Below are 25,945 nucleotides of genomic sequence, written 5' to 3'. Positions count from 1 at the left end.
TCAAAAATCTAAATACTTAAACGACTGTGGTTAGTGTCTAAGAGTAATTAGTCTGTTGTATGGAAATTGTATGTGTGCATCAGTGTTTCTCATACTGTTGAACAGGCAGCGTAGGCCTCTCTGCTTAAAGGTATGCCCACAAGGACCATATTCACATGGCGGTCATTTTGTTCTTATGTCATGCTCAGGTTGGGAAAGGAACCCAACCTGAGCATGACATAAGAGCAAAATGGCCACCATTGTGAATATGGTCAATTATCCCTGGCAGTCCAGTCTGGTAAGAGATGCGATATTATGCCAAAAGGGGGCGTGGATAGTGATTGACATCTATATTAGGGCAGAGCTTTTAGTAGCACAAGGCCACAATTTATTTTAGAAAATGTGGACATCCAATAATCATAAACTCTACTATGGCATAGTCACCTCTTATTTTGGATTTACTGACAAAGATCAAAAGGACCCTTACCAGACTATGTTCCGTGTAAAGACGCTGCACACGTCACGTAATTTCTACCCTGACACTACGATTCACCATCAACAACAGAGAACTCTCTCTCTCTGTGTGTGTGTGTGTGTGTGTGTGTTTGTGTGTGTGTGTGTGTGTGTGTGTGTGTGTGTGTGTGTGTGTGTGTGCGTGTGTGTGTTTTACTTGAACGTATTAGTCCATGTGTAGTATAGTTTATATCATTGCAGCCCCATAGTATAAATGACACAGTTTGGAGGTCCAGAGAAGGGGAGGAGGGGGACACTGTGAGGAGAAGCAAAGGGGAACTGGAGCAGCTGTCTCTGGGTGCACGGTGCAGGTTGAGCCCCTGGGGGAGAGAGGGGCTGCAGGTCCAGTAACCAAGGCCATTAAACCGAAGATAAAGCACAAGTGTGGCTATCTGAACTAAGTATGTGGGCAAGGAACAGTGGAAGAGTAACGGAGGAGTTCTTAAAACAAGTTCCAGATTCTTTATCCTTCTTCCAGAATGATGTACTTGATTAACGCCTGCCATGTATGTGGAAGAAGCATAGCGAATCAGAACGAAGCCTATATGTTGGGTGATGTCACGGGAGTCGCAGCTGAGGGGTGGGGGTGGGGTGGTAAAAATGGCGGAGTCAACCGCAAAGTTACTTAGTTGCCTTTTCACTACACGTTGAATAAAGTCTCTCCCGACCAAAGATGGCAGGATTGCATCTTGTTCTCCTTTCCAACGTTCTGTCTGGTTGTGGTGGCCGTCGTGCTGGGGTCACTCCAAACCAAAAGTGCTAGTTTCCTCCACGGCGGTGAGCATCTTCTCATACAGCATGGAGAAAGAGGGGTATGGAGGAAGGTCCAGACGATTAAAGCAAGTGTGAGCCCTATGAGCATACAAATACGCGCACGCACACGCACACGCACACGCACACACACACACACACACACACACACACACACACACACACACACACACACACACACACACACACACACACACACACACACACACACACACACACAAACACAAAGAGAGAGAAAACATTTGAGTTATAATATTAGATGAAAACACAGGTATGCATACAGAGAGACAAAGGTGTGCTTAGGGGGCTAAACATAACAATTGCAAACATTTAGACAAACAAACTAATGGGGAAAGAAATTAAGATTCAATTTTGAAAAGTACAGTAGATCAATACACTCAGAAGTTACTACGGCTGCATCTATTACTGCCACATAAAGCTTAAGGGCCTGGCTACATCAATCTGTTTTGTGTGTCCATCTACTGTTTCAGTTTTTAAGTATTTTTCAATGAGGAGTATCCATTTGTTGGGACAGGTCCAATGATGTCCGTCTCCTTCAGATTTTAGTCCAGATTTGGGGACAAACCTTTGGAACCAACGGATACGGTTACATGTCTGTTAGCAAAGCTGTCGTTTAGACTAACACACGATTACTTGTAGGATCAATGTAGCCGCTCCCTAACTCACCTATCGGTGTATATGTTGACTTAATTTATAAACACTTCCTAATATTTCTTATTTCAAGATGAATACACCAGTCAACACTTTGTACAAAGATTCATCAGAGGAACATATGTCTCAACCGCAGGGCAATGAGGTCTGAGTAGGTCTGGTAGTTTCTAAGCCATTTCTGTAGTCTTACCTGTTAATGCTATATTATTTACAAAGTACTATTTGATGGCTTTCAAATACATCACATGATTAGCCATCATATTTAATATCTTAAATCCACATGTTTGTGCTATCAATATTTTCTGTGACTATTAGGCCAATGTTGTTTTGCTAGGAGTAGTTGATTTGAGTAGAACCAAAGCCTTGCAAAAAGTTTTGATTTCACTGATCTTTTTTAGATTCTCCCTGCATATTAACACTTTGAGTGCCAACAAAGTTATTTATTTAATCGTAATTTTTTTTATTATCGATTTTCATAAATTTTTCATCAATCTAGCCTCACGTTACCAGTGGGAATCTGTCTGAGCTCGAACAGGGAAAATACCGCCCCCTATCGTCTCTCCGGATGGTACTGCACCCATTGGATTGGACTGAATGAAATGGATGGGGAAAAAAGAGTCAGGATTCCACATTTTACTTGTCAGGCATGTAACCGGAGACGATCCCACTCATTGCCGACCCTCAGAACAGCGTGGAATATGTGTTACCAATAAACGCGATCGATATTTGGAATGGCGATCAGGAATTGGAATAATCTTTTTGGAGAACATCTGATCTGAGGTAAGGAATCTATTTTTACCAGTCTTGGGATAATCAGAGCTCTTTTCACCTATATCTCAGCGTGTCCCATATGTGTGTGTGGCTGTGAGTGTGTGTGTGCTGATCAGAAAATAAGATAATCGATTTTTCAGCCCGCTTCTCTAGCGTGCATAAGTACACATATACTATCGATAATCTAGCGTTTATTTGAAAACGATTCATAAATAGGCCGAAAAATTACAAAGTGTTTTGTGTATTCCAGTAAAGCGTGATTCCTGCAGAATCTTTTTTCTTCTTCTGGAAGTTTAAAAAAACTAGCGTTTTTCAAAATGGTATAAAACGGAAATGAACCGATTAAAAAACAATCCGTTTCGACAATGTTGACTGGAAACAAGTCATTGATAAGCGACGGGCGTATTAGACACATAGCCATAATTTAAGATATATGCGTTCGCAAATGTGCTCTCTCTCTCATTGAATAGAGCGTTGGCAATCCAAAGCTAACCCGTGCGCCCCCTGCTGGCACTCAAAGTGTTAACAGGTGAATCAGAAAATGCAAACAGGCATCTATGATTTCACCCGACTGACTGGGGAGATAATACAGGTGGTGAATATATCTGTCAGACCCTATGATCACAGTAACACATCAAGTCACCAGTAATCCTACCTGGGTAAGGAGGTGATTTTTCCCCACTTCTCCACACAGAATCTGCGGGGTCCATTGCTTCCCCTTAGAGAGGCAAACCCCTCATAGGGAATACTGGAGGTGCCAGTCACAAACTACGGAGAAGGATACAAAGACATTATGAATGCTCACGTTTTGGTAATGTTCTTTCAAAACAAGACAATTTTAACACAAAAAAACACTAGTAGCAATGATACTAGGTGGGATACTTCTCCTCCCACCTCTTGCAGAGACAAGTCGCATTTCTTTCCTCTCTCCCTAGGCCTTCAAGGCCGTTCCTACCGCCGCCTCTACTGCTCCATGGAGCCCGACGCTGCTATGCTCTGCTTCGTGCCGGTGGCCGGACTATACTCAAATCAACTCTAAATGGATCTAATCAGTGGATTGCATATTTTCTTCAAGAAGCAGAATAAGGCTAACCCTCTCTGCCTATTGGGACATCATAATCGGGCTACCAACTTGAAGACGTGGTAATTTTTGGATTATCGAAGCTTTTGGACTGCAATAAGAAGATTTTGGATCTGTTTACCGCGCACAGGATCTACCAAAATGAACTGATAAGACACTTGGACACTTGGACTAATAATGCATTCAGTCATTTGGACGGAGTTGTTAAAACTCACTCCACTCAAATCAATAGAGTTATATTTCACTCTATTCAAATAAAATTTAAAGTGACGTGGCTGGGATAAATGGGCCAGTCAGTCAGCCAAAACAAATTCCTGGACCAAGGTCGAAACAGGGAGCTGCTGGAGTCGAAGGCCCTCTGGGAGATAAGAGTGGCGAGCGGCTTCCCCACCCGCAATCCCTACCTCCCCCACCCAGGACTTGGCTTGTGCACTCCCCCCCACCTTCCCCCCCCCCCCCCTTCCTCTGCATTGGCGCTGCACTGTCGGCTGCCTCGTGTGAGGGATCACTCCCCCCCCCCCCCTACAGCCCTGTAACAACCCCAACCCACTCCCCCCTCCTTCCGTAAATGGCGCTGCCTATGACGGCTGCCAGTCTGTTTGCGGTGGTGAATATGCATATGTTTGTCTCAAGGCTCTGTACCATTATTACTATCTAAAATGTAATAATTGTGGAATATTACTGTAATGAGCTGTATGTGTATGATCCAAGCGTCCTATGATCCTCATAGGAGCATAACAGAAAAAAGCATTCCATGTGAAGGTATTCTGTATCTTTGCATGTCAACTAATAAAGAAACTTGAACTTGAACAGTGTTATTTATGTCTGTTCTTCCCTGTACAGCAACTTGACAGCAAAGGAACAAGATGCAAATGACAGTAGTGTTATTAGCTTAATAGCCAAGATTCTAGGCCCTAGGATGTGCAATTTCTTAGTGCTCATCTATCTTAATTTATTCATTTGACTGCTGGCTCCCTTTTGAACTTTTAACTTAAGTTCTGACTTTATTATTTGTCCACCTCATTGCTTTTTAACTTTTAACTTAAGTTCTGCCTTTATTGTTTGTCAATATCTTTCATTTGTTATCTATCTATCTATCTATCTATCTATCTATCTATCTATCTATCTATCTATCTATCTATCTATCTATCTATCTATCTATCTATCTATCTATCTATCTATCTATCTATCTATCTATCTATCTATCTATCTATCTATCTATCTATCTATCTATCTATCTAGAACACATGTTGAACACAAGATTAACACATGCCTAAAGGGGCATTTAGCTCATTTTTGACCCGATTGCAATCGAGAAGAACATGTGATAATCGTACACAAAACTTACAAGCGTGTTCTGTGTATCGAGAGCTAAGCCGTTATTTCACCATAGGGATATAATTGTGAACTAAAAGGTGGATAAGCTATTATCTGAAGTTAGTGATTAACATATTTCTGTGGGGGGAAAATATATACAAATATATTTTCACAATAGTATTTTCTTTTTCTATTTTTGTGAAACTTATCAGACTGATGTACTATACAGTATAGAATACATTTATATTATCAGGATTCATTCTGAATGAATAAAAATAATAAAATGTAAATTAAGTAAAGCTAGTATGTGCTCCTATTAGGGTCAAATCTGGCTTGGTGTCCATACTCTTGAAAAAATGAAATCTCACTGTGTAGAATACTTGAAGTTAAACTCTCCCAATCCAGGGCTGCATATTCTTTGTGTGTGTGTGTGTGTGTGTGTGTGTGTGTGTGTGTGTGTGTGTGTGTGTGTGTGTGTGTGTGTGTGTGTGTGTGTGTGTGTGTGTGTGTGTGTGTGTGTGTGTGTGTGTGTGTGTGGCTATATATACGTAGACAACTATATCCCCTAAAATTTTGTAAGGGCTAAAGATAGAGCATTAACTTCAATTACTGTACATGGTAAGCTGTATTTCAAGCAAGCAATATTGAATAAGTGTCTTTTTTAACAAGTATGACAGAGTATGACGAGAGCAGTAAAGCTACTCTGCAGAGTAGTTAATAATGATGATGGTAAGGCGTAATGCAGCCAGCGACCAGATGGGGGCAGACTGTGTGCATGTGGTTGTGCACGTGCTCTACCTGCAGCAGCCTCAGTCTCTGCTCGTTGTTGAATCTCTCCACTGCTGCCCAGAACCAGCGGATCACTATGTGGTTGTCATGGTAACCTGAAGGCAAGAGATGTTGGAGCATGAGTCAGACTACAAACTAGAGCCCCCCCCTCTCTCTCTCTTTCTCTCCCCCCCCTCTCTCTCTCTCTCCTGTTTTTCCCTCCCACTATATTCTTCACTGTGTGTTTTTTTTAGAGCTCTTGTACCTTTTAACACTTTGAGCGCCACGCCTGGTTTTCCTTTTTACCGGCTGAATGCCACCATCGGCGCCAATGTTAACGTTAATATCGCCTAATCTATGTTTAAATTATGGCTATGTGTCTAATCTGCCCATCGCATTATCAAAGACTATTTTCCAGTCAGTGCTGTCAAGGCAGATTGTTTTTTTATCGCGTCGTTTCCGTTTCAGAGCAGTTAGAAAAGCCCCCGTTTTGATATAAAAAACAGCTAATTCTGGAGCATTCTATGAAAATCGTCTTTTAGTGGAATATTCCACAACGTTGATATTCGTCTGCCTTTTTATGAATCGTTTTCAAATAAACGCTAGATGATCAATATTATACGTGCACGCAAGCACATTACGGCCGCGCACGGATAATCGCCTCGTTGATTTCCTCTCGGACTTTTACAGTGAAACCGAAAGAAGACATTTCACAAAACAGCCTATATCTTCATCAAACTTACTCTGATTATCCTAACACTGATAACATAGAGTCCTTACCTGACATCAGATGGTATCCAACTGGTATATTCCAATTCCTGATCACCATTCGAAAAAATCGATACGTGTATGGATCCAACGCGATACTGTAGAACTCCATGATCAGCGGGGATCTGAGGTTCCAGAATGAACTGTGGTAACCCCGGCTGGATCAGTGGACTGGAAAATGTGGAGTACCGGATTTTTTTCCCCATTCATTTTCATTGAGTCCATTCCAAAATCACTTATGTCATCTGGGAGACGACAGGGGGCGCTTTTTTCCACAGTGATCGCCGGCGCCGCTCGGCTATACTAAAAAAAAATAAAAAATCCGAGAAATCTTGTGAGTGGCATTCAACGTCACTATTAAAAACCCGAGATATCTCGTGAGTGGCACTCAAAGTGTTAATGTCTGGGGGCCAAAGCCATTGTGTCCCAGTCGATTCATCAAGTAGAAGAGCCTCATAGAAATTCATGGCTGATTGTCAATTTCTGTTCACTTGTCTCCTTGCTCTTGGCAGCATTTCCGCTGTATTGACAAGCCCTTTAAAAAGGCTTTTAACTTGAGCCCACGCAAACACTAGACACCGATTCTGACATGCTTGTGCTACTACCTTGTGTAAACACAAAACGAAAGGTTATCCTATAACCTAGTTATATGAATACTGGCAGAGCGTCTCGCTCTTAGCCATTATGAGATAACTCTTATCTCCTAGCACCTACTGTGCTCATGAACAAACAATTTGCACTCATGCACGTGACCAGGCCACGCCCCTGCGTCCTGCTATAAGATGCCGGACATGGTCACACTCTATCTTCCTCGGAAAAAGTTTCCAACATTGAAAATCCAACCACGGGACCTCAGGGCGCTAAGAGCGAGACGCTCTGCCAGTATTCATATAACTAGGTTATAGGATAACCTTTCGTTATATTATCATACTGGTCATCGCGTCTCGCTCTTTGCCATTATGAGATATGATACAGAGCGGACGTGTGACCCGACAAGTGTACCCCCTGAGGGCCCGTAAGCCCCACTACCAGGGAGGAGGGGAGTCCAGTCCGCGTGAACACTTAAGGTAACCTACTTGCGTTCAGCGTTTCTCTGATTGGCCACGACGCCCACGTGACCGCGCGCTAGCCCGCCCCGCTATCCCCGCCTGCCGCTCCTGTGTGTTGCAGCGCGGCGCGAGCGGCAGAGGTCCCTCGCGGAAATGAAATGCGGAAATGTAATGTGTCCCATACTGTAGGTCGCATAGGTAATATTAATAGGTTGCCGTGTGTTGTGAAGGGCCAGATTAAAAGCTGAGAATCTACGTTTATTGTTTTATATACCTTGTATATTATTTATATATACAATTTATATCCCTTTAAGCCTGCGTTTGAATCCTAGTAATATTCACTTTCCTCATTGGATAACGTTCTCGGCGCCAGACGGCGCGCCCCTAAAGTCAGGTTCAAAGGCGAGCCCAGGCATGTTGGAGCATGCCTGGAGACGGCGCATTGATTCGAGACGAGAACTGAGGTTTGGCACTAGAAAGCCACTTAAGTATATATATCGCGGCAGGTGCGAACAGCAGTGTGCGTTCGTTCGGTAAAACAGGGAAGTGCAAGCAGTTCGTCTAAACAGAGTGTTGAGAACCACGTGCGAAGTGAATAGTAAAAGTGTCAGAGTTAATGCAGTAACGTCAAGTTCGACTTAGCTTAATGTGAAGTAAAGAGTCGTTATTTATTGTGCATCGTGCCAACAGCAGTTCGTTCGTGTGCAGCATTACCCAGTAGTTCGTTCGTTTAGTAGCTAGTGGAACCTTAGCCAGTGTGCGTGGACTAAATACATTGGTGCCAGTACACGAGGAGGGCCTAGTCGTAGAACCTACTGGACATGTGCATATTGGAACCGACGGCGGCGATTGCAGAACCAGTATTGGTTGGATTATAGTGATTGTGGAACGTACTACCTGGAGAAGAGCCTCGTTAATACCCACTGTCGTTTGGATTTAACCACCTTGAAGATCTACTTCGGGCTGGCTTCGTGGATCGAAGCTAGCTGGCTATCGTCATTGCTATCGGGCAATTGGATTACAGTTATTGCTTTGTTGCTGAGCCTTTGGATTACAAGGACTGGATTCTATACAAGAACCCCCTTCTTCTTCAATTGAACAGACTGAGTATCCGAACATTCTTCCTTCCTCCAGAGCTTACATCTCTGGGAGGAAACCCCTCGTCTCCAGCGGTACCAGCGTTTCCCCCTATATTGCCATCCTACGCCAGGCGGCGTTTAGTCTAGTACCCCATCGTAGGAATTATTCATTCCAACTGACTTTTGCTACTGACTGACTTATTCATATTCTTCGCCATACAAGCGCGACCTTAATTCCCATCTCTGTACAATTAGCTGCATAACAATAAATATTCTAAATTATATTTCTTTGTCACTGTGCCGTATTATTCTGAGTGTCTGCCATAATTAACTGTACTTTCTGGCAAGTAATAATAATGATAATTAGCAGTGGTTTAATCTATCACAATCTTTAATACAGTCAGGGTTTTGTAACCCCTCAGTTACACCGTGCATTATGCATTCGTAACCCCCCTACATAATAACCACGCAGGTTAATCAAGCAACGCTCGCGCAATACCTAGCTTAATAATAAGTAGGCAATTGGCACAAGTGTAAATTATACATTCGTCACTCAGTTTTAATATCGACGGATAGCTCAACTCGTTCGTCAGCTTGCTGTGGAGCCTATGGGCAGTCTGTGACAAGTTTGAATCACTTCATTTTTTTTTTTTTTTTTTTTTATTAATTTATCATCTCTCTATATAAACGTAACTAGCTATTCATATCAATCGAAATAACGTTCATCTCCGATATTTAAACATGGTCCCCAAAATGAATGGAAGCGAATGAGGAGCCTGACACCTGGGAGGAATGGGGGTGTTGCAGCGTTGGGGATGTACAGTACACACTTAACTCTGTATTGTACAATACAGTACACTTAACTCTGTATGTACAGTACACACTTAACTCTGTATTGTACAGTACAGTACACTTAACTCTGTATGTACAGTACACACTTAACTATGTATGTACAGTACACTTAACTATATGTATTGTACAGTACACTCTGTATGTACAGTACACACTTAACTCTGTATGTACAGTACACTCTTAACTCTGTATGTACAGTACACTCTTAACTCTGTATGTACAGTACACTCTTAACTCTGTATGTACAGTACACTCTTACTTGATTAACTAGAAACTGTACATTGTAACGCAACGTTATATAATGTTATTTCACGTTTTTATTCATAACGTTATTTCGCGTGACAACACTGTACATCAGTGGAAGCTGCTGACCAAATTTTTAGGTGAAGCACAAATTATTATATTATAAACGGTTCCCGGTCGCGGCTCACGGCGCCGTGATGAAGTGACGTCATCAGTTTGTGCCGCTCTGTATCGAAAACTTAGTCCATTTCCGGGTTTTTTTCGGCGTGGCATTATGACGTGGCCTTGAAACTACAAGCTACTTTTTATTTTGTCTTGATAAACCAATAAATGACTCAACCAGGATCATTTCAATTCGATGCTAAATAAACTTTTACGCACGCGTAAAATGTGCCAGATATAATTGTACATGCGTTACATTTTTATCAATATCTTGGCCATTTTTTGTGCTAGAATGAAACGGAAAAGATTGGGAGGAAGTGACGAAGGAGGCGGAAGTTACTGCCAGAAACCTGCACAATTCGTCCACTAGATAATTTCTGTCGGACAGTTAGTAGTTAGTAGTTCGACTTTTATAACAGTAGTAGTAGCAGTAGTAGTAGCAGTACTAGCAGTAATAGTAGTGGTAGTAGTAGTAGTAGCAGTAGTAGTAGTTGTAGTAGCAGTAGTAGTAGTATTAGTAGACGTTTTAGTAGTAGTAGTTTGAGCTATCCATGTGCTAACGTTGACGATCCAGTGAGGAGGAGCAAGGAGCAGAAGGAGCAGAAGCCCTGCCTTCAACCAGTTCAGTGAGACATGGAAGGAGGGCTAACCAAGACAGGTGAGAGACTTATTATTATTGTTATTATTATTATTAGTGCTTTTGTTTTAGTTATTACTCTGTTCATAAAAGTTGAAAATAATGTATTTTTACATGTCATTGTGTACAGCAATGATTTGCCTGGGACATCTAGGGGGGCAGGGTGTGCCCAAGCCAACCCTAACCCTAACCCTTATTACTAGGTTTGCAGACTTTGTACGCAATATATACAGAATGGAATATTGAGTGTATATACAGTGTGTGTGTGTGTGTTGTATGAGCAGTGTCTTATATGTACAATGTGTGTGCCATTTATGTGCAGACATGATGAGCAGCCTGCTCCAGGCCGACGCAGGACAACCCAGGCCAGGCCAAGACGTCCAGCCCAGGCAGGAGATCAGGCAGGAGATCAGACGCCCTGGAAGACCGACAGTGATCCTGATCCAGCCCCTCAGCCCCTCCGGTTCATGCCGTGCAGACCCCCAGGACCGCAGCTAGACCCCATGCCACGTATACACAGGTAACACCTGTCAAAAGGCGTTACAGTTTGACAGGTGCAATATTTTTTTTGGATACGCCTCAGGCATCCTGCACTCTATATGACTGCACTCTAGTCATATGTGTACTGTATATATTAGGGGTGTAACGGTACGCGGATACGTACTGTACCGCGTCAATGTGGTCCTCCGGTACAGTACGGGCTGTGCACCATACGATTGCAACGGTGCGGAACCTTTTTTTGCTGAACTTAAATCCCCCCGGCCCCACGTAATTTATCAACAACACTGCGGTCTGCTGTGAGCATTATAAAACAAACGTGTGTTTAACCGACCGTGAATTAAAGTGTCAATGCTGTTTGTCATTTTAACAGCAGATACTTTCTTAAATGCCATCCTCCCAACAGAGCAGTGTGACGGGGAGCTCTGATGGGTTCGCTTGCTGGTGTTAGCATAGCCGAAGAGCTAGTTTTAGCTTAACGTTACCTTGGCTAAAGTTGGGACTATTCATAATCCAGCAATAATGGCTGCAGACCTGCAAGCAAAGTACAGCAAGTTGGCAAAGGAGTATTCCAACGTAAATCACATTTTCACCAGTAAAGTTACAGTCTTTCCATCTGCCGGTAGCTCCATGCTAGCTAACCTAGCTCACGTTAGCGTCGTCACTGAACCACCTCGCGTACACAATTAATGACATGTTGCGGACAGCCATATCGGTGACAATGTTTAGCTTTTAGTGCCAAATGATAAGAGTCTGAGGCGGAGTCTCAAAAGAGAATGTTGATTATTTATTGTGCAAAAATCACAACAGATCATCTCCAACGGAGCCTTTAGACTGAGTAGGGTATATCTGCAGAGCCACTTGGTAACGAGTGCAACACTGTGTAATGTCCGCGTGGATCGTTGGAGTAGGGTATATCTGCAGTGCTGCAGCCCAATACTCGGTGTATAGATTTGTATTAGTATCATAATCAATCACCTGTTGTTGAATAAATACCATTACTTTCTAGTTATTACTAAAAAACAGTATATATAAAACAGTAGCTGTATAAAAAAAAAAGTATAATTTATATAATTTAATAAAAAAAAAAATTTAATGTATGCACTGGTATCAACCCCCCCCCCCCCCCCCCCCCCCATACTGTACCGAAAAAATACCGAACCGTGACTTCAAAACCGAGGTACGTACCGAACCGGGGATTTTGTGTACCGTTACACCCCTAGTATATATGTATATTGAATATCCCACAATTTAATTATTTAGTTATTTTTTACTTTTTTACTGTAAACATTTTTTTTTTTTTTTAACTTTTTTTTGTAAACATGTTTACCTTTACTGACTTTTTGTTAAAAAAAAAAGCATGCTGGTGATCATTTCCAGTTGAGAATAAAAATTTCGTCTGTGTTTATTACCTGTGTATGGAGAAAATAATGCTTTGTAAATTGAATTCTGATCTGTTCTCTTTTGTTTATGTAAATATGCTACCTGAGGGTGCATTTCCACTGTTTTATATCCTTGATTTGATATGTTTGCATTGGTTCATACTAAAAATAACACATTTTCTCAATCTGATTTTGTGTTTTGTGTTGTACATTATGCAGTATACAGTATATACAGTATTATACAATATGAAAACTAACTGTCAGGTCATATATGTGAGGCTGTGCTGAAAAAAAAGATACCAAACATACCATGGTAAAACATTTTAAAATGGGAATTATACAATTTAAATCAAAATTAGCCAAAACATATGAAATATCCCAAGACCCAGAAGGAATTAGTTAAATTATATTTTTTAAACATCCCCAACGCTGCAACACCCCCATTCCTCCCAGGTGTCAGGCTCCTCATTTGCTTCCATTCATTTTGGGGACCATGTTTAAATATCGGAGATGAACGTTATTTCGATTGATATGAATAGCTAGTTACGTTTATATAGAGAGACGATAAATTAATTAAACGTAAAAAAAAAAGAAAAAAAAAATTGAAGTGATTCGAACTTGTCACAGACTGACCATAGGCTCCACAGCAAGCTGACGAACGAGTGGAGCTATCCGTCCATATTAAAACTAAGTGACGAATGTATAATTTACTAGGCTAGGTATTGCGCGAGTGTTGCTTGATTAACCTGCGTGGTTATTATGTAGGGGGGATTACGAATGCATAATGCCGCGTCAACCTATTAATATTACCTATGCGACCTACAGTATAGCACACATTAAAGATGGCGGCTTGCCTTCTGAACAAGCGTATTCGCGAAGGAGAGTGCTGCGCCGCTCTGCCGCGGGGGCGTGCTAAGCGTGGTCACGTGGGCGTCGTGGCCAATCAGAGAAACGCGGAACGAAACGCTGAACGCAAGTAGGTTACCTTAAGTGTTCACGCATCCAGTCCACCCGCCCGTCCTAACGAAGGGGGGGAGGCAGTCAACTCCACCAAAGTGCGGAAAAAGGGGGAACCAAAGTCCCCTAAAAACGTACAGTACAGGCGGGACCACGTGTGACACAACACCCTGTGGCACACACCCACACACCCCTGCTAGCCCACCAACTGGTGGGACGCAGGGGAGGTCCCAGACCTCAGAACCGCCTGGGAGACAGAACCCCCAGTCATGTCCATGAGGTAAAACTTAACGAAGGGACCCGGGGAGGACCAGGAGGCCGCAGCACAGATGTCCTCCACCGAGGCCCCCCCTAACAAGGCGGCAGAGGCCGCCACTCCACGAGTAGAGTGCGCCCTGACACCCCCAGGGGGGACCTGTCCAGCCAACGTGTAGCAAAGGGCAATGCCCTCGCACAACCAATGTGACAGGCGCTGCTTGGACAGTGCCTTACCTGCGCGAGGGCCACCGTAACAAACAAACAGTTGATCGGCAGCCCTGAGATCCTGCGTCTGACTGAGGTAAACCCCCAAAGCACGGACAGGACACGACAGATGAAGGCTCGCCTCTAACCCACTAGCGTGAGGAGGCGGATGAAACGCCTGAATCACAATATCCCTGGAGCGAAAAGAGCTCCGGATATTCTTTGGCACGAAGACTGGATTAGGCCTCAGAGTCGCACCGCAATTGGCCCGAATAGACAGGCACTCAGGCCGCACAGAGAGAGCACACAGCTCACCCACGCGCTTAGCGGAGGTGATGGCCAGCAGGAACGCAGTCTTGAAAGACAGCTGCTCCAACGGCACCTGCTCAAGAGGCTCAAACGGGGCCTCCAACAACCGGCCCAGGACCAGTTGGAGGTCCCAACTCGGAGACAGAGAACGTTCCACCGGCTTGAGACGCCGAGCGCCAAGCAGGAAACGTTTCACAAGAGGGTGGCTGAACAACGTATCGCCCTCAAAACCCACATGACAAGAGGATATAGCTGCGGCGTATACCCTCACCGTCGAGGCCGACAGTCTACCCAAGATAGACTAAAGGAAGGAAAGGACAGCGTCCAGGGGGCAGGACACCGGATCCCAGCCCCCCACCTTACACCACTCTTGAAAAGCACGCCACTTACCCACGTAAACCGCAATAGTGGAGGGATCACGCGCGTTTCGGATGGTGTCGACCACAGAAGGGTCAAGACCCATCCCCTCCAGACTCACCCCCTCAGCAGCCAAACCTTCAGTGGCTGTCCCAGAACAGGGAACAGACACAGAGATCCGTGCGCCTGAGAGAGGGCCCGCGGTGACCAAGGAACAGGCCACGGCGGGGCTACCAAGAGCTGGATAAGGACCGGGAACCATACAGCCATGCCCCGGTCCGGTGCGATCAGGATCAAGGTCCTGTGCTCCCGACGTATCCGCTCCAACAGCTGAGATATCAGGTGTATGGGGGGGAACGCATACAGAATCCCGGGCAGCCATGGATACATCGAGAAGGCATCCACCCCCAGGGGAGGATTGTCCCCCAGACTGACCGAGAACCATAAGGGGCACTGGTGAGACTGTCTGCTCGCAAACAGATCCACCGTGGCTTCCCCGAACCGGTCCCAGACCTGTCTGACTATGTCTGGACGTAGTCCCCACTCGTTGGGATGAGGACCGCCCACGACATCACATCTGCGCCCACATTCTCCTTGCCAGGGATGTGGAGCGCCCTCAGGCTGTGCAGATTAAGAGACGCCCATAGCCAGAGCTCGACCGCCGCCCGGTGCAGACAGACGGAGCGTACTCCACCCTGTCTGTTGATATACGATGCTGTCGTCGTGTTGTCCGTCCTGACCAACACGTGCTCCGCTTGAGGACCAGAAGGACCGCCTTCAATTCCAACACATTGATATGCAGTGCAGACCGGGTAGCATGGCACGTCCAGCTGCCCCCTACTGCGTTGGTCCGACACGTCCCCCCCCATCCCGTGAGGGAGGCGTCGGTGAAGACTGTGACGTGTGACAGCCTGCAGCCCATGGAGATCCCGCTGGTGAGGGTACCATTCCTCCCATAGTGGTCGAGATCCCCCAGTATTGACATGGGAACCTTCAGTCGTTTCCACTTGCCTCTCACCAGGTCTATTTACATATTGGAAAACCACCTCTGTATCCTCCTCATGAAGAGGAGGCCAAAAGGGACCACAGAGTGAGCAGATGCCATCATACCGAGCAGGCGCATCACGGACAGCGCCGTAACCGTCCTGCCAGGACGGAGCCCCCTGAGCGTGCCGAGAATATCCACTCGCCGTCGCTCTGAGAGGGTTGCCCTCATGGGCCTTGAGCTTAGAACCAAGCCCAAGTACTCCACCTGTTGACTGGGAAGAGGAGTACTCTTCTTCCAGTTCACAGCAAAACCCAGACTGGTGAGGAATTCCACCTCCTCCGACCGTCTAAGGAGCAGAATGTCGTCGAGATAGAAAATAACTCGTATCCCCTGACGACGTAGAGGCTCCAGCGCGGACTCTGCGCACTTGGTGAATGTGCGGGGGGCCAGAGAATAGCTGAACGGCAGCCTCTGGTATTCGTACGCTACACCCTGAAAAAGGAAGTGAAGGAATTTCCTGTGAGGAGGGAAGATCGGGATGTGAAAGTACGCATCCTTCAGGTCTATGGAGGTGAACCAGTCCCCCACTCTGACGGAGCTTATCAGGTGTTTGACGGTCAACATCCTGAACCGCCTCGTCACAATCAGCCGATTGAACGCAGACAGATCCAGAATAGGTCTGACACCTCCCGATTTCTTGGGCACCAGAAAATACCGGGAGTAAACGTCACACATCGCGTCCTCCTTTGGGACCACGACGATGGCTTGCTTCGCTAACAGAGATTGGATCTCGTCGGCCAGAGCTGTCACTGCTGCTGACCCTGACAACAAGGTCTGCACCAAACCTGAAAACCGAGGGTGGGGTAGCGCAAACTGCAACACAAGCCCCCGCCTCAGCGTTCTCTCCATCCACTTCGACATACGGCACTGCTGTAGCCATATGTGATGATAATCCCAAAGCGCACCCGCCGCCATTTGGCGCTGGTCCGCCAGGAATCGTAGATAGGTCCCACCCGCTGTGCGTTGCCAACCCTGGACCCGCCAACCGCGCGAGCAGGGCGTCTCGTGGAGCCGGGATATCGCACCCTGACACTACCAACGAGGCAATCGCACCCAAGGGGGGACCCCGACAGAAAGGGCCGGTTTGATACGGGGGAAGCCGCCATCACACTGGGTGACAAAAGCTCCCTTGCGCCCTGTTGTCAGCCCATCCACCCGTAAAAAGGGGTAAATAAGCCTCAGCAAAACCCCCCACATTAGACACCGATTGACCTTCAGCAATGAACCGGTTAAGAGGAGGGAAGAGTGGTGACAGCCCACGGCGGGGAACAAAGGAACAGTGACCCAGCATCGTAGCATTAGCATTAGCCGCGCGCTCCAGGATAGCCGGGAAAACATCCAACTCAGAGTCATGACGACCATGTTTACCCAAATATCCTGCCCCTCGCGCCAATACACAACTCGGCTGTCTCATGGGACAACGAGCAGTATCACAAATGCTAGCATTAATGCCTGGCAGCGCAGACCCTACCTGTGCGCGACCTAGCTCGACTGCTAGCCGTCGCGCAACGTCCCTCGATCCGCTGTCACGAGATGAGGGAACCCCAGGACAGGTCCGATGCGCTGTTAGGATGTGCAGAGAAGATTCCGGGGGCTGGTGAACCTCCGGCGAAAATCCAACATTGTGTAATTTCTCCCTGCGTTTCATAACAACTAGTTCACGGAGTGCACTGCAACGTCCATGTTGGAAACAAAAAAAGAGGAAGGTAGAGTGTGACCATGTCCGGCGTCTTATAGCAGGACGTGGGGGCGTGGCCTGGTCACGTGCATGAGTGCAAATTGTTAGTTCATGAGCACAGTAGGTGCTAGGAGATAAGAGTTATCTCATAATGGCTAAGAGCGAGACGCGATGACCAGTATGATAATATAACTATAATTTAAACGTTTTTAATGTAGGCGATTGTGCACGCTAGGCTTGTTTTTTTGTATGTTGACATTATTCATGAACAAATAAAAGATACGGTACTTCTACTGTATATAGCTAGTGGTTAAAATAGTCAGCAAAAATATTTCTGTTTATTATCCAGACCTTTTTCATTAGATGATTGGTGAACCACCACAAAGAGGATGTGAATTGGACATATCAATGCATATCCTTCTTAATGAAAAGATCTCTGTAAACTGCTCTTTAGTTTATAGTTAAGATTTTAGAATGTATATACATACCAGAATGTATATCCCGGAACGTATTTTATTCTTTATTCTATGTTATTCTTATTTTTTATATTATTATATTCTTATTTTAGTCCTATTGACTACCTAAATGTTTATTGTTGTTCAATGTGAGCGATCTGTAGTGCCGAATTTCCCTCTGGATTATTAAAGGATTTCTATTCTATTCTTAACATGCCTGAGATCCAGTCGTTTGAGTTGACACTCTCATACTGTAACAGCCTATATTTCACCAACCACCACAATCACTGGCTGGACTTTATGTTGTTGTTTTCATCCTGTATTTATAGCCTACTCCTCACAGGGTGAAAGGGTTTAAATCACAGTCTTTATGTTTTTATTTGGACCCTGAAGGCAATGATGAAACCTGATGGAATCTATTACAGCTACTGTAGTACTCAATCTTAACACCTCCCTTCCTGGTCATCTACAATACCTACTCTGCTGGTGTTTTCCAAGAAACAGAGTTACTGTCTGTTAAAACCTGAATCCTGAAATCATCATGAAATAACTTTTTCCAGCATTTTACACAATAAGTGATCATCGGTTGGTATGACCACACTTTGGACTATCTGATCACATCTCAGCCTTTCTCTATCCAGCGTACAGACAACGCCTCAAGCAAGCCCCACCAGTAAGTAAAACTGTTAAAGTATGGAATGAAGAAACCGAACTGGTGCTTCAGGACTGCTTTGGGAGCACAGACTGGGACATGTTTAAAACTGCTGCTCAGAGGGATGACTCTACTGTGGATTTAGAGGAATACGCTTCCAGTGTAACTGGCTACATCAGCACATGTGTGGAAAACATTGTGCCCACAAAACAATGCAAGACATACCCAAACCAAAAACCCTGGATTAACTGTGATGTTCGGTCCAAACTACATGCCCGCTCCACTGCATTTGTCTCGGGCAACGCTGAGGACTACAAGAAGGCCAGATACGACCTGCATAGATCCATCAGCGAGGCCAAGGGACAATACAGACAAAAGCTGGAGGGATTCTACACCACCAATGATTCCCGCCGCATGTGGCAAGGCCTGCACCACATCACAGACTACAAGCAGGGGAGCAAGGGGGTCACAAACAGCCAACCCTCACTGCCAGATGAGCTGAATGAGTTCTACGCCCGCTTCGAGGTCCCCAATACCAACCAAGTGAAAGGGGTTCTGACCACGGAGCGCACACAGGACCCACCACTCACTGTGACAATGGCAGAGGTATGTGCGGTTCTGAGGAGAACAGACCCACGGAAGGCAGCCGGCCCAGACAACATCCCCGGCCGTGCCCTCAGGGTCTGTTCATCAGAGCTGGCTGACATACTTGCTGACATTCAAAACCTGTCACTAGCACAAGCTGTTGTGCCAACCTGCTTCAAGACCACCACCATCGTGCCCCTGCCAAAGAAAAACACTGTAACCTGTCTGAATGACTATCGTCCCATTGCACTCACCCCAATAGTGATGAAGTGTTTCGAGAGGATAGTCATGTCACACATCAAGAAGACCATCCCAGACACACTGGACCCTCTGCAGTTTGCCTACCGTCAGAACCGGTCCACTGAGGATGCAGTCAACACCATCATCCACACCACCCTCACCCACTTAGAGGGCAAGGACACATATGCCAGACTATTATTCATTGACTATAGCTCTGCATTTAACACAGTCATCCCACACAAACTCTCTGCTAAACTCCTCACTGTGGGTCTGACACCGGCTCTTTGTGACTGGGTGCTGAACTTTCTTACAAATAGGCCCCAGTCAGTCAGAGTCGGCAACCGGACATCAGACACAAAGATTCTAAGCACAGGGACCCCCCAGGGCTGCGTACTGAGCCCCCTACTGTACACCCTCTTCACACACGACTGTGTGGCCTCCCAGAACAACACCAGTATCATCAAATTCGCAGATGATACTACAGTCATTGGACTGATCACTGGGGGAGCTGAGGAGGCGTACAGAAGGGAGGTGGTGGAACTGGTGGCCTGGTGTCAGGACAATAATCTCTCCTTGAACGCAGACAAGACCAAGGAGATGATTATTGACCCACGGAGGAAGAGTGTACAGCACACACCTCTGTACATAGGTGAGACGGAGGTGGATAGGGTTAAAACCTTTAAATTCCTCGGTATCCACATCAGCGAGGACCTCACCTGGGCTCACAACACCCAACAGATAATTAAAAAATCCCACCAACGACTGTACTTCCTAAGAAGGCTGAGAAAATTTGGCATGCCACCTAAGATTCTCATCAACTTATTATTTTTTTTTATCCACTTTTTCTCCCATTTTCTATATTTTCTCCCATCCCAATTTCGTATCATCCAATTCAACCCTCCCCTGTCATGAACGCTGTTTCTTGCCTCCCACAAGCCGGCTGCAATGTGGACTAAGTCATACATAGCACAAGTCCCCTCCGGTACTTGAGGTAACAGCAGTCGCATCTTTTCACCTGCGCAGCTCGATCTCTCAGTGGCGAGGAGTAACGCGTGGGAGGCTCACGCTGCCCCCGACACTCCCTGATTCTACTGCGCAGGCGCACCAACCGACCTGTAGGAGTCGCTGTCCACAACGCCCGATCCCCACCCATCAGTTTCCCACCCCCTAATACGGCCAATGTGTATTAGTATGAACGACCAGCTAAACTGAAAGCAATGTGGAGCGCTGGGCTCGAACAGGCAAGCCCATCGTCTCCGTCATTTGTGGCGAGCGCCTTGCCCACTACGCCACGTAGCCGCAGATTCTCAGCAACTTCTATAGAAGTACGGTTGAGAGTGTCCTTACCAGCTCAATCACAGTCTGGTATGGAAACTGCACTGCTAAGGACAGGAAGGCACTCCAGCGAGTGATTAAAACTGCTCAGTACATCTCTGGAGCAGCCTTCCCCTCACTACAGGACATTTACTCTACCAGGGCCACCAGGAGAGCACACAACATCATTAAGGACAGTGCACACCCCCAACACAGACTCTTCAACCTCCTGCCATCAGGCAGGCGATATAGGAGTCTGAAAGCCAGAACCACGAGACTGACAAACAGTTTCTACCCACAGGCCATCAGACTAGCCCCCCCCCCCCCCCCCCCCCTCCACACACACCTTCTACTATGAACTATGAACTATGAATCTCTAAAGACACTTTTAACTGCTGCTATGATTCACTGTCACCTCCATGGAATGTGCAATGTAACTCACTGTGCCTTGTTTTATTGTATATATATTTTTATCTATTTTTATCTATTTTATCTTATTTTCTAGCACTCGCTTGTATTTAAATTTGTTTAAGTTAAGTACTGTGTGATTTTTTGTGAAGGGTGGACTAGCAAAGTAAGATTTTCATTGTATGGCAAACTGTCGTTTTAACTGTGCATATGACAATAAACAATCTTGAATCTTGAATCTTGGCTACATGAAAATAAGAACCAGTATCCAAGTTCAAGTTCTTTTTCAGTTATCCCAATGTCACGATTCACAGGAGTGACCAGCCCACTGGGCCAGAGTTCTACAGCACTGCTTGGTCCAATTAGGAATTTGGTCCAAGTACTCCGATCCCACGATTGCTAAACTTCTGTCAAGGAAACGGGCTGACTCTGTCATCAATGTCTTCAAGTAATGTAAACCCCCCTCTGATTTGCCCTCTGTTCCTCTTGTCCTTCGAACCACCTCTCTATCTTTCCATCTCTCTATCTTCACCTCCTCTGTACTCTGTGTTGCTCCTCCAGTCTGCCAGATCAATCTCGGCTGTGCCAGCGATCACCAGCTCCAGCTCCCTGGCATCAAACACTGACACCAGCCGCATGTCCACCACCTGATGAGCGAGCACACACACACACACACACACACACACACACACACACACACACACACACACACACACACACACACACACACACACACACACACACACACACACACACACACACACACACACACACACACACACACACACACACACACACACACACACACACACACACACACACACACACACACAAACATACTTCATACTTGGGTTTGGGTCAACGCTTTCAATCAATAATATATATTTTTTAACTACAATTAACTTACTGATGATAGAGTATTCATTCTAATGCTATTCTGTAGAGCTCTGCAGTGCCCCGCCTCCCTCTGGTTCCAGAAGAATGTTCTCTATGGCCACCCATAGAATCTTGTGAAAATTAAGATGTTGCCACAATGATTATACAGTATAATGCAAATATATATTTTTTTAAACACGGATACTGAAAACTGAATATAGTGCCAGTAGTTGTGTATATAGTAAAGACGGGTGAGTGTCATCATAGACACGTTCTAAGACCTCTTTCCCCTTACCATTGGGAGACACATCACATTCGAAGTAGCGTTGTCTCCCAGTTGTCAATAACCTCTGCGAGAATGTTGCACGAAAATAAATCTATGCAACTTTTACAATCGTACCTAATCTTAATTTTCACCAGAGGCTACGGCCATAGAGAACATTCTGAAATCCACTGCAGAGCTCTATGGCAGCAGGTCCATTTAAACGAGTACCGCGATGCCCTGCTGCTTCCACTCAGCTGCTGCTGAGCTGATGGTGAGGAGCCAGAGAGAGCAACCTCTGCTGTGCCTCCCCCAGCCTCCACCGTCTTGTTCCTGCGCTCTCTCTGCACTGTTTCTCATAATGGCTTATTGGTATTGCCATTGATTTACCATCTGATCCATGTGATCTGACTGTTGCATTATCTATCTATGTATGTTATCGTGTCTGTAAAGCCATGTCAGATCTCTCAGATATCTGCCTTGGTTCTGTTCTGTATTTACCCACTGGGGTTTTAGAGTGTGTGTTCCCTGCGATGTTGAGCAGGCTTGCTCAGTTCATGCAGGGTGCACCCGGACGAGCAGAGCCATTAACTCATTCAGCGCCATCGCTTAATGAGCCAGGAGGCGCTAGAACGCCATCGCTTTAATCAATGGGGAGACTGCGAGATTTGCGAGTGCTTAAAATATATCTTATATTATAGCTATGGGTCTAATACACCCGTAGATTGTCAGTGAGTTGCTTCCAGTCAACATGCATCTTCCGTACATTTCCGTTTTATACCGTTTTGAATATGAGTATAGTTTTGGTGATTCTTAGTAATCCCAGGAAAAGACGAGATAATAGCCCTTTAGTGGAATACACTAAACACGTTGTCATTTTTCGCCTGATTATCGAATCTTCCTGAAATCAATGCTAGATTATCATTATTATCCTTCCTCGTGCATACATGAAATGGCCCTCGTAGCGCGGCGCTGCCCCCGCCACCTCCTGCACTCAATGGTAAACAGCCACACACACACACACACACACACACGCACACACACACACACACACAGACAGCTTCGATCGCGGTAGAAAGAAATATCAGATCAACGCAATATTTTATATATAGAGTCCTTACCTGGTCTCTGATGTAATGCAAAAGAAATAATCCAATTATCTGATCGCCATTCCAAATACTGCTCATGGAGGTCCGTCCCACATTGCCCGGCATTGCATATGAAGGGGGGGGGGGGGGGGGGGGGGGGCAGCCTTGCAGATGTAACGTTGTAAACGCTAGTCCTGCCGGAGTATTTAAACCCCGCCCGCACGGCTCAGATCGGCCCAGAAAAGAAACTACACCATTTCTAATAGAGCGCAATACCGGCTGGAAGGCGTAGGCAGCGGTATTTGCCCTTTTGCGAGCTCAGACCCATTCCCAATGATAACATCAGGCTGGATGGATGAAAAATGAATGGATATAGCTAATAAAAGAAATAACGATTAAAACCAGAGTTTTCTCGTGATTGGCGCTGAACGGTTGGCGAGTTAACCCGACTTTTCTCGTGACTGGCGCTGAACGAGTTAAGGCCAGATATAAACATATTACCATTTTTCTGCAATAAATGGTTACATTTAAGATGCGAGTGATCAGCATCATTTCAGTACATAAAACAAACACAAATTCACCGGGATGTGAATAATATCAACCAGGATATGCATGAAAACAACAAATCCAGCTTACTATTGGGTTCTGCAGTCTGTCCTTTCATTGTAATAATCTGTTTGTCAATGTATATTCTGTTTCAAACTGCAAACATAAACGTTCTAAATTGGTCCAAGTGTATTTCCTGTTGCAGTGTTTGCTAATACAATAGCTGAGAAGGAAACTCTAAACGAAGGAAGGGGTGATCGTTACATTACTGTGTAGCGCGTGAACTCACATAGCTGCCTAATGTCTCGGCACATCTAGTGTAGTGGTGAACGGGCAGACCACTCTTCCATCTCCCCCCCCCGTCGGTTTAACAGGTTATCAATCTGGGGCAAAACTTCATGTGTTTTCAAGGTACATTTGGTTTTATGTTAGTTCAATAATTAATTTGTATGCAAGTTCCGTTAACGGAAATTTATAACGGACTGGAACTTCTGATGCATAACGTATGTGAGCTTACTTACTTACGCCTGCTACCCCTTCTGGGGCATAGGCCGTCAACAAGTGATCTCCAAGCATCTCTGTCTTGAGCTGTTCTCTCCAGTTGGTTCCAGGTCATCTTCATGGTCTTGGTGTCTGCCTCCAGGTCTCTGCGCCAGGTGTTTCTTGGGCGGCCCCTTTTCCGCTTGCCCTGCGGGTTCCATGTTAGGGCGTGTCTGGTGATGTTACTTGCGGGCTTTCGCAGGGTGTGGCCTATCCAGCGCCATCTGCGTTTCTTAATTTCTTCTTATGCGGACAGCTGGTTTGTTCTCTGCCAGAGTTTGCAGGTGCTGATGGTGTCTGGCCATCGGATGTGGATGATCTTCCGCAGGCAGCTGTTAATGAAGACCTGCACTTTCCTGATGGTTGCAGCTGTAGTTCTCCACATCTCTGCTCCATATAATAGGACTGCCTTGACGTTGGTGTTAAAGAATCTGACTTTGGTGTTGGAAGTCAGTTCTTTTGAGCTCCAGATGTTCCGTAATTGCACGAATGCTGTACGTGCTTTCCTTATTCGTGCTCTGACATCAGCATCTGTGCCGCCCTGCTTGTCAATAACACTGCCAAGGTAGGTAAAGGCTTCAACTTCTTCCAAAGCCTCGCCATCCAGCATAGGCTCGCCATAGGATGGGAAGCCCATGGTCCAAGGATCATCACTGCATCCTTTTGAACCAAGAAGAAGAGGATCAATATGAACATCATACAGTGCTACGCTCCTACCAATGACAGTGAGGAAGCAGACAAAGACCAGTTCTACAACAGACTGCAGTCCATTATAGAAAAGCACACAGAGAGAGACATCACAATCCTGATGGGAGACCTTAATGCCAAGATCGGAAGTGACAACAGGGGGTACGAAGATATAATGGGAAGACACGGATTGGGGGCCATGAATGAAAATGGGGAGAGGCTGGCGGACCTGTGCGCTATGAATAACTTGGTCATTGGCGGCAGTGTTTTTCCCCATAAGAACATCCACAAGGCCACTTGGGTATCGCCAGACCACATAACCAAGAACCAGATTGACCACGTCTGTATCAGCAAGAAATTCAGGAGGTCCATGCAGGATATAAGAGTAAAGAGAGGAGCAGTGGCTTCAGACCACCACCTCATCGTAGCCAGCCTGAAGCTGAAGCAGAGAAAGAACTGGATGTCGGCAGATACAACACGACACAGGTACAACACAGCTTTCTTGAGAGACGCCAGTAAGCTGGAAGAGTTCAGAGTAACACTCAGCAACAAGTTCCAAGTTTTACAGGAGCTGTTGGAAGAGGACGAGTGCACCCTGGGGAACAGTTGGAAGGGGATAAAAGAGGCAGTAACATCTACCTGCCAGGAAGTGCTTGGCCCCAAGAAGCACCAGCACAAGGAGTGGATCTCAGGGGACAGTCTGCGAAAGATCCAAGAGAGGAGGGAGAAGAAGGCGGCAGTGAACAACAGCCGGACAAGAGCAGAGAAGGCCAAGGCACAAGAAAGGTATGCAGAATGAAACAAGCTAGTAAAGAAGAGCATCAGAGCAGACAAGCGAAAGTATATGGATGACCTGGCAACAGAGGCAGAGCAAGCAGCAAGAGAGGGGAATCTGAGAGAATTGTACAACATCACCAAGAAGCTGACAGGAAAGTACAG

General features: G+C 45.6%; 1 protein-coding gene across 1 annotated transcript in view; it reads right to left on the bottom strand.

The window, feature by feature from the left end:
• Positions 1–1,232: 1,232 nt before the first annotated feature.
• hecw2a (HECT, C2 and WW domain containing E3 ubiquitin protein ligase 2a) overlaps positions 1,233–25,945 on the bottom strand; it is a gene marked incomplete at both ends in the record, with an annotated part of 229,646 nt that continues 204,933 nt past the window's right edge. The window contains 4 exons of the mRNA XM_084309394.1: positions 1,233–1,344; positions 3,362–3,474; positions 5,903–5,988; positions 21,540–21,654. Coding sequence (XP_084165520.1) covers positions 1,233–1,344; positions 3,362–3,474; positions 5,903–5,988; positions 21,540–21,654 — 426 coding nt within the window. The remainder of the gene's footprint in view (positions 1,345–3,361; positions 3,475–5,902; positions 5,989–21,539; positions 21,655–25,945) is intronic.

Source organism: Notolepis coatsorum (genome assembly GCF_963971535.1).
Source record: "Notolepis coatsorum genome assembly, chromosome: 3".
Taxonomy (NCBI): domain Eukaryota; kingdom Metazoa; phylum Chordata; class Actinopteri; order Aulopiformes; family Paralepididae; genus Notolepis; species Notolepis coatsorum.
This window is presented reverse-complemented; position numbering and strand designations above follow the sequence as displayed.